The 9,552-nt window shown below is 35.4% G+C and overlaps 3 protein-coding genes across 3 annotated transcripts; 1 reads left to right on the forward strand and 2 right to left on the reverse strand.

Moving 5' to 3' along the window:
- Nucleotides 1,633-3,242, forward strand: LOC104781866 (accelerated cell death 11). The gene is made up of 4 exons (XM_010506638.2): nt 1,633-1,997; nt 2,208-2,380; nt 2,582-2,730; nt 2,949-3,242. Exons 1-4 carry the CDS (start codon nt 1,806-1,808, stop codon nt 3,053-3,055), a joined length of 621 nt encoding a protein of 206 aa, XP_010504940.1. The 5' UTR covers nt 1,633-1,805; the 3' UTR covers nt 3,056-3,242.
- On the reverse strand, nt 3,306-5,000 carry LOC104781868 (non-classical arabinogalactan protein 31-like). Its single transcript, XM_010506639.2, has 2 exons — nt 4,735-5,000; nt 3,306-3,826 (listed from the first exon to the last, which is right to left on the reverse strand). Exons 1-2 carry the CDS (start codon nt 4,949-4,951, stop codon nt 3,501-3,503), a joined length of 543 nt encoding a protein of 180 aa, XP_010504941.1. The 5' UTR covers nt 4,952-5,000; the 3' UTR covers nt 3,306-3,500.
- LOC104784179 (glutathione S-transferase T2-like) lies at nt 7,601-8,482 on the reverse strand. The gene is made up of 2 exons (XM_010509237.1): nt 8,037-8,482; nt 7,601-7,934 (listed from the first exon to the last, which is right to left on the reverse strand). The coding sequence occupies exons 1-2, from the start codon at nt 8,480-8,482 to the stop codon at nt 7,601-7,603; spliced, it is 780 nt and encodes a 259-aa protein (XP_010507539.1).

A 9,552-nucleotide genomic window follows, 5' to 3' on the forward strand; every position in this document is an offset into this window, starting at 1 on the left:
TTTTTTTTTTTTTTTTCTGAGAGAGAGTGGGGGGGGGAATCAAATAGAAAGAGAAGGAAATAGCTGGAGAGGCCGAGAGAGGTTGGAGAAAAGAAAGTTAAAGAACAGTGTGTGTGTGTGTGTGTGTTAGCGGAAAAAAGGTAGTGTCTGTATGTTTTTAACAAAACTCCCAAATATACACCCCTATATTATATCTTTTTCATGTTTTTACCCCTCTTATTTAATAAAGTTTCATCCGAGTACCCTACATTTCAATTTCAAATCAAAATGATTTGTACTAAACCGGACGTATACGGTATACTAGTGTATTTTTTTCCGATGGACTGATTAGTAATAAATGTTGAACAATTCATTTGGATTTATGTTCCACTCTGATTTGACTAGAATCTTTTCTAATTTATTCGGTGAAACAGACTTATCAAAGTGGATAACTACAATAGTACAGGGGCTATAATGAAAAAGTATCATTTTTCTTTTCTTTTTTTTTTAATCTAGAAGGAAAAAGAGAGGAATAATTTTAAAATTTTAGAGAAAAGTTTGAAATTAGGGAAAATAAAAATTGGCGGAAACCGTAAAAGCGGAGTAAATGGCAAGTGGACATTTTATCGGAAACTGATGAAAATTTTAATTGTTTTTATCGACTCCATGCTTAAATGCTTTGCCTCAAATTGTGTTATACAGTCTTATCCTTAATAATCAATTATTACTCCTAAATAGTATTTCTTCAATTAATTTAAAAATAAGCTCCACCTAAGACTCAATTAATGTCACTATCTTTTTATAAGTGATAATCAAAATAATTGCATCCGCCATTCCGTCTACCCCAATTATTAATAGAGAGTTATCAAAGCATTTAATATAATTAATCCCTCTCTATCTATATAATTTTGATTCTCACATTTTTTTTTGGAAAAAATACTACTTTATCTGTCTCACAAAAATTGATGTTTTAGGATATTTTTTTGTTAAACAAAGATTGATGTTTTATAAATGTTAATCATTGAAAATATTTAAAATTTTGAATTGTTATTAGTTTAAAATTAAATAATATATTTTTAGTTAAAAAAAACAATATATTTAAACTTAATAATCATTGTTTTCTTAAGTAAAAGTTTCAAAACTAGACAGAAGGAATATAAGACATAGTGAAACATAAATAAAAGTTTGAAAAACCACATATTTGTTGATGATGATGATGATCTTAATCTACAGCAGCCATGTATCCCTACAAATCTTTCCCAACGAACGCTTCATATATCTTGATTCTTAAACAGTATCCATAACTCATCATTATTATACACAACCCAACTATATCCTTATCTTTATAGTTTTTATAACATAAATTAGTACTATTTTTTATTTATACTTTTAGGAAAAAAAATTTGTTATATACTATAAAATATTTTCAAATTTTCCTGTACATATTATAAATTAATTTAATAGTTTGCTCAAATTAAGTTGTGACATTCACATAAACATTTTGTTGACCAAAGAAAAAGAAAAAAAAACACTTGGCTCATTTCCCACATTTACGTAAACGCAGCGTTTTATTCATTTTGATGTGTCGGATAGATATTTATCCAGAAGAAGGATATCTATGATCCGAACGCCAAACGTCTCCAACAAAACTGATCAGCGAATCTCTCTCTCTCTCTCTCTCTCTCCTCCTTTGCAGCCAAAAAAAAAGATTCCGCGGCAAATCACAAACCTCAATCGAGAAAGATCACACCAGCAAAAAATCGTAATCACGATCAGAAGAAGAGAGAGAGAGATAGAGAGAGAAGGAGGAGGAGGAGAGATCTTCAATGGCGGATTCAAACGCAGATAGGCCGCTGAGAAAAATCTCGACAGCTTTCAAGGAACTAGCGGTCGCCGTGAATTCGCAGAGTCCGGAAGTTCCCGTGGCGCAGTTCTCTCACGCCTGCTCTCTTGTCTCGCCTCTTTTCGGTTGCCTTGGGATAGCTTTCAAGTTTGCGGAGATGGACTATGTTGCCAAGGTATTGGCTTCTCCGATTAAGTTGGAGACTTAGTTAGTAGTAGAGAATCGTAATGATTTGTGTAGATAGGTTTGTAGTTATGTTCCCCTTCAGCATGTACTGAGAGATTTTGGAATTGATTAGCGAATTTTCATTTTTTGAAGTATTTGGAATTTTATCTTCTGGATTTGCTAAGAATTTGTTAATTTTGGGGTTCGGTGAATTATATAGGTGGATGATCTAGTGAGGGCGTCGAGTTCCATATCAACGTTAGTGGTAATGATGGACAAAGATATTGAGGCAAACTGTGTCAGGAAAGCTGGTAGTCATACTAGAAACCTTTTGCGGGTTAAGCGTGGTCTTGACATGGTCAGGGTTCTCTTTGAACAGATCATCGCTTCCGAGTAAGTCTCTATTCTGTTGTTCTGGACTCTCTCTCTCTCTCTCTCTTTTGTCAGTTTTGTGAATAAGTTGATCCCCCGAGCCAGCTTGTAGGCTGGTGATTTGAATAAGGACATTGACGTACAAGAAAAATGGAGTCTTGTTGTATTTTTTTTGGTTCAAGATCAGAAGATTTCATACATGTACATTAATATCATTTGCAGAGGCGATAACTCCTTAAAGGATCCAGCATCTAAGTCTTATGCTCAAGTGTTTGCTCCCCACCATGGATGGGCTATACGGAAAGCTGTTTCTCTAGGGATGTACGCTCTTCCCACAAGGGCTCACCTACTTAATATGCTCAAAGAAGATGGTGAGTTCATCAACTAGTTTATACTCTCGTTCCCACTCTTTGTACTTTATGTGTCAGATTAACTAGTAGTTTAAGTAGTCAGGTTTAGTTATATTTTTGAACTTTCCCATACCGTCTCTGTTTGAGATATCATAAATCGAGTTTCTTCTTCGTTGTATTCTGAAGGCTGTGTGATTCGCTGACGATTTTTTTTTTCATTTATTTGTGAATCTTTACAGAGGCGGCGGCTAAAATACATATGCAGAGCTATGTCAATTCATCGGCACCATTAATCACATATCTTGATAATCTATTCCTCTCCAAGCAACTCGGTATTGATTGGTGAAGAGCCTGCTTAAAGACTTATGATTCTTATCCCTCTTTAGACAAAAAATAACATGTATGTTCTCATCAATCCATGTAATGTCATAACAACAGTGACGAAATACACTATGAATAAATCGATTATGTCCTTAATCTGTCGATTTATCTCTTGTATTAATAAGACACTTCCAAGTTCCAATGTGTTCATATGTATTATTGTCAACGTGCAGATCAATATCTAACTATGTAAGCAATATTGTAACAGAACTAAATCATTACAACCCCACGCAAAGTTTTACTAGTACAAACTCATGAAATTTATCAAACATACTAAAAAACTTAAAATGTCCAAACACACATAGTTAAGGAACGTACCAAAAACAAACAAGGCAGCACACTTAGATCACTAGTGACCCATCATTACAAATCAAACACACGAAATACTTAAAATGTCCACACACACATAGTTAAGGAACGTACCAAAAACGAGTGCAGGCCGGCTCAAACGCGAAGGGGCCGACAGAGAAGAGAACATAGTCGTGTTCACCGATGTTGATTGTTTTAGAAGGTTTAAGCGTAGCACCGGTGGTTCCATTGTTGAGTTGTGACGGGACGGTGCATGTCATCGTTTCAGTCGTGGGTCCGGGATTCGTCGGCCAAGCCCGGCACGTGTGGAAAGCGTAGGTGGTGAGTTTTTTGGGAGCTAACATGAAGAAGTATCCGTTTTTGTCTGTTTTTGTCTCCATTGTCACACCTCTCTTTGTGTTGTTGCATGCAAGCTTTACGGTCGCTCCTATAATTGAAACAGTTTCATTGATTTCAAAACAATAATATCATATGGAAATTTAGTATCTCGTTAAAAAAACAGTATATAGAAATTATAACTAGAAAATAATAGTAACAAAATGGAGACAAAAATTACAAAAGATAATTTTTGCATGAACGCCAAGTGGCGTGAGAGACTCGAAGAATGTGAAATGCAGAAGAGTACTTTTTTGTTTTTTGTTTTCTAACATGAATTCATTTGCGTAAATCTCAAAATACATTTTTCCTGAATATAGAACATGCATGCCAACACTTTAGTTTGAATGATAACTACGATCACGGCAGTCAAATCTATTTATGGTCTGGACTGCTCCATTTTTAAGGTGGATTAAAGATCGCTGTGCACCAATTCTATTTATATGCAAAAGTGGTCCGTAGTTGGTCCATTACGGTTTTAGTTATGTTTTATTTGGACCGTATCATTGCAGATTACATTTGTTGATTGGTAAATAAAAAGCGGTTCAGTTTGCAGACAAATTTGTCCGCCCCAACCGCTGCAACCATTCACATATACAAATACCCCAACCTAATTAATCTACCAACGTTCTTTCATTCAGAAATCAATCTAACATGTTTCGCCAGCTAAACGATACTTTGGCCTAAGTTTAGACTATCTTTTTGGGGTGAATAAAAAAGTAATTAATCTCAATTTTGCAGCCATTGATAGAGAGAAGATATCTTCTGCGAGACCGTAATGCATGCAGATATCTCAATTTATTTTAGCTACGTAAATTTATTTAAGAAGAAAAAAAATTAACTCGCTACATGACATATGAAGATTAAATTTCATGGAAGTAAACATGCAACAAACAATAACCAAAAAAATAATGACAAGATCGGTCAAGATAACTGAAAGAAATCGGAAAATGTAAAGACCTTGGACAGGAGATGCATCCAAGAGAGTATCGACGCCGGAATACTTGCAAGATTTGCAATAAACCATGCCTTCAACTGCAACAAGTCTCCGGCTCATCTTTGCCGGCAACGAGGATGGACTCACAGGAGAAGCAGATGAGACTTCATTAGTGTGGATGAAGGTCAAGGAGAAAGAGAGGAGTAGAAGATATTTGAGAGCTTTTATTACTAAACCCATTTTTGTTATTTGTTAGAATGGAAGAGAGAGAGAAATGAGAATTCTCATCACAGGCCATATTTAAAGCACTAATGAAAAGGCCAAGGCCTAATTCTTATTATTGGTGATACTGATAAAGTGATAGCCGTTTCTCACATTACTACGAAGAAATCAGACTTATGCTCTTTTTATTAACAGTTTTTTTTTTATATATTATACAGTCTTTAACCAAAAAAAAGGTAACATATTATTCATATATATTAATACAATGGTATATGCAAAAAGACATTTATTCGCGTGGCTTTAATTTTTTGTAACAGCAACAATATCGGTAAGCTCTTAGGGAGGAGTTGTTAGTGGGGTTTTAATTTTTTTATGAATTAATTTTGTTTGATTTTGAATATAAGAATCCATGATTTCTTAGTTAAAATTTTATCAATAATTGGTATGTTCTAATTTTGGGTCTCTTATTTTTTAAAATATTAATTTTTTAAATTTAAAAAAATTAAATAGAATAGAAGTGGTATAAATGTATTAATACATATTTCAAACATACAAAACATAATAAAAACATTAATACATATTACAATAGAAGTGCAATTCATAAATGGAGAGAATAACTAATTCTAATACTGATTTGCTCCAAATTTTGCCTAAAAATATTTTCAACCAAATCATCTTGCAAGCATTTATTTTTTTCTCGATCACGAACATTTTTTCGAAGTTTGAGCATAGTAGAGACATATGAAGGTCTGGTTGTTGGAAGCGTGTAGTCAACTTCTGAAGCTCTATTTGACTCCAATTGTGCGAATTCAGTTTCATCAAACAGAGTGTACCCATCTCGTTCGTCCTTTACTATCATATTGTGCAGTATGATACACGCTCTCATTATTTTCCCAATTTTTACCTTATCCTAAATAAGAGTCGGGATTTTGACTATGGCAAATCGAGCCTGCAAAACTCCAAAAGCACGCTCTACATCTTTACGCACAGCTTCTTGTTGTCTTGCAAATAAAGAGGCTTTTGGAGTTTGTGGCAGTGGAATAGATTGGATAAAAGTATATCATTTTGGATAAATACCATCCGTCAGATAGTAAGCCAATTTACACTCATGTCCGTTGACACTGTATTTAACTTTAGGAGCTCGACCATGCAAAATATCATCAATGACTGGAGATCGATCAAGAACATTGATATCGTTTAATGTACCTGGTAATCCAAAGAAAGCATGTCAGATCCAGAGATCATACGAAGCCACCGCCTCTAAAACGATTGTGGGCTTTCCAGATCCACGGGTGTACAGACATTTCCATGCGGTGGGACAATTCTTCCACTCCCAATGCATACAGTCGATGCTTCCTATCATGCCGGGAAATCCGCGATACTCGCCAATGTCGAATAGTCTCTGAAGATCTGCTGGTGTGGGTCTTCTCAAGTACTCATCTCCAAATAAATTTACGATTGAATCTGTAAAATTGTCCAAGCATGCTAGCGCCACGCATTCAGAAAGTCGGAGGTATTCGTCAAACGCATCAGCTGCAGAACCATATGCCATCATACGAATCGCTGTTGTACACTTTTGCAATGTAGACAGACCCAACATTCCGGTAGCATCTTTTTTTTGTTGAAAATATGGTACTTCATTTGCGAGTCGGTCAACAAGATGAATGAATAATGGCTTGTTCATTCTAAAACGACGTCGGAAAATTTGGAGAGTGTATGTTGCATTATCACTGAAATAATCATTCCACAAGTGCTCATGACCGACTTCTCAATTTCTTTCAATGTAACCTCGCTTTTTTCTTGGTTTAGGTGGTCGTTGTTGTTGAACTGGTGGAGCCATAAGATTTTGCTAAACTTGGTTGCTGATTTGATCACATGTTTGATTAAAACATTCAACAATTATGTCATCAACATCATCAACATCATTTTGGGAAGAAAAAGCCATTTGAAGAGAATTTGTAAAGAAAGGAAAGGTGTTTTAAATTTTGGTGTTTGGTGTGAATATTGAGAAGGAGTAGTGTTTGGTGTAAATATTTTTTGTGCTTGCTTCTGCCATTATATAAGAAATTGTGTTGTCAAAGTAAGAATACAATTTTGTGGTACACAAACATTGGATACATATGTGGTCTAAAATGGTAGACAAACATGTGGTAGAGTACTACAATACAAAAAAATTGGTGTCACGGGGCTGGAGTTGCTTTGGGTGTCACCAAAAAAATTGGTGTCTACTTGTACAAACACAGCTTCTTTTGGTGTCACGGGTTCTGGTGTGAATTTTGGTTCATCCTGTACAAACACGGCTTCCTCTTGTTGACCTGCATTAACATAACAAACTGATTAATAATACATCCAAAGTACAAAAACATAACCGATTAATAAAGCATCCCATGTATCATAAACAAACTGATTAATAACAAATACATCCAAGTACACAAACATAAACAAACTGATTGTTTATGCATCCCATGTATCATAACTGACCCGATTTATAATCATTCCAAATACACAAACATAAACAAACTGATTAAAACATAGTTATAACAAATACATAAACACAAACAAACTGATTAATAACATAGTTATAACAAAAACCACAAGGAAACATCTTTTGACAATTCATCAAGATGACATCATGTCATCAATTAGCTTATCCTTAAGAGCTTTTTTTTATTCAGTTAGTGAATCCTTTTTAGCAATCAGATTATCAAGCATCACATGCTTGATATGCTCCTTCTGCATAGCAAACTCCCTCTCTTTCAACTCGAAGTCCTTCTGCTTCATCTCATACATCCTCGACACACGCTCCAACTGAAACTCCAAGTAAGCTTTCCCATCTTCCTCCACATCAATCGGTTGGGTGTTAGAGGATTTTTTGGACTTCCCCTTGGCAGCCTTAACACCAGGAGGACGGGGCAATGATTCATCCACATCAATCGGTTGGTGTGCATCCTGTTCAGACCCATTAATACTCACTCTTCCCCTTTTCACTCCATTACCTTTACTGATGGAGGCACACCATTTTTTATCGTATCTTAAGTGAAGCCATGCATGCTCAAGGGTAAACTTCTGTCCATGATCATTAAAGTAAATCTAATGTGCTAACAAAATCACATCATCTTCATTCTGTCCACTAGACTTCTCCCTAGTCGCAGGCTCGTAACAGCCAACAAACTTGCACACCAAGTCGTTTATCCTCCCCCACCTCTGCTTACAGTGACTCGCCTCTCTCTTGGGTCGACCAACAGCATCCGGACAGGAGTGAAAGTAATCGGTTATCCTCCCCCAAAAGGCTCCACGTATTTGCTCATTGGAAGTGACCGGATCCTTGCTAGTATTGAGCCAAGCGCTTACCAACATGATATCATCTGTTGGTAACCATGCTTTTCTTGACTTGCAGTTTTCTTGAGGGGATGGAGGTTCAGATGAAATTTCAGAAATTGGACTATCAAGAGGAGTGTATTCAAGGTTTTGGTTATCAATTTGACTGTGCAACAGGTTCATATAGCTAGAGGAGGGATGATATGGATTCATGGAGTCATTTGAATCCATATCCGTGATCAAGAACAAGTGTGTGTGTTAAAAGGAAAGGAATCGGTTGTGTTAAAGAAAAGCAACTGGTTTTGTTAAAGGGTTTTGTTAAGAGATTTGCTAAAGGGTTTTGTGTTTTTACTATGAAAAGGAATCGGTTGTGTTAAATAAAAGGAATCGGTTGTGTTAAAGCAATTAAGTGTTTACCTAACACAAACCAGCAACTACTAACACATTTAACACAAAGTAACCCACATCAAACAAATTAATGACATCAACCACCAAACAAAAGCAATGACATCAATCACTCAATGGACTCATACCTAATCTAACACCAAATAAATTAAAAAAAAAAAGAGAAGGATAATAAATTACCTTCACTGATGGCCTAAGAGGTAGCTTCAATAACACACTCGAATCATCTTGAATTATTTTTGCTGTTAAAGAATGAATAAAAAGAAAAGAAAAGAGTTAGAATGGAAAACAAGTATGACTACTTAACTAAAATACCCTAAACATATTCATCTTGAACTTTTCTTTTACCAGATTGTGCCAACATGAATGAGAAATTGATGCCAGCCACCGCAAAAGGATATTCCCATTCGGCTCTTGTTCCATCCTGTCAGAACGAAATCATTTAATCTTGTTAGAATCATAGCGAGTTAGAAGAGATAATAATCCCACTATGTATAAATTCATTTTTTATGAATTAGGGCCACGACATAACTCAAATATGTGTAGATGTGAACTATAGATGGCATCACCATATACATTGCATATACGGAATTCACATATACAGAATCAAGCAAACAGAGAGAGAGAGTCCATGAGAACACACTTACTTGATGCTCCATTCGACATCCATCAAATGGGATTTCTATTCTTCGCTTAATGTTTCTCAGCCTTTCTTCCTAATAAGAGGTAATAAAATAGAGTCCAAAGATCAAATTGATAGTGACAATGAATAATGATTAACCGGAAACAAAATTATAAGGAACAACAAGAGACTTATTAGATGCACCAAGCACCAACACACTCTGATAACTTCTCTAAATTCTTTTATCTATTTGTCTTCCAGAGTTACTAATTCT

This window comes from Camelina sativa, chromosome 4, assembly GCF_000633955.1.
Source record: "Camelina sativa cultivar DH55 chromosome 4, Cs, whole genome shotgun sequence".
Taxonomy (NCBI): domain Eukaryota; kingdom Viridiplantae; phylum Streptophyta; class Magnoliopsida; order Brassicales; family Brassicaceae; genus Camelina; species Camelina sativa.

Excerpts from the sequence above, each read along its gene's own strand:
- LOC104781866 (XM_010506638.2), top strand. The coding sequence starts at position 1,806 with ATGGCGGATTCAAACGCAGATAGGCCGCTGAGAAAAATCTCGACAGCT. Across the intron at positions 1,998-2,207 it reads AGATGGACTATGTTGCCAAG|GTGGATGATCTAGTGAGGGC; the intron begins GTATTGGCTTCT and ends TGAATTATATAG. Across the intron at positions 2,731-2,948 it reads TAATATGCTCAAAGAAGATG|AGGCGGCGGCTAAAATACAT; the intron begins GTGAGTTCATCA and ends GAATCTTTACAG.
- LOC104781868 (XM_010506639.2), bottom strand. The coding sequence starts at position 4,951 with ATGGGTTTAGTAATAAAAGCTCTCAAATATCTTCTACTCCTCTCTTTC. Across the intron at positions 3,827-4,734 it reads GGATGCATCTCCTGTCCAAG|GAGCGACCGTAAAGCTTGCA; the intron begins GTCTTTACATTT and ends TTTCAATTATAG.
- LOC104784179 (XM_010509237.1), bottom strand. The coding sequence starts at position 8,482 with ATGGATTCAAATGACTCCATGAATCCATATCATCCCTCCTCTAGCTAT. Across the intron at positions 7,935-8,036 it reads AATGAAGATGATGTGATTTT|TAAAGGTAATGGAGTGAAAA; the intron begins GTTAGCACATTA and ends TGCCTCCATCAG.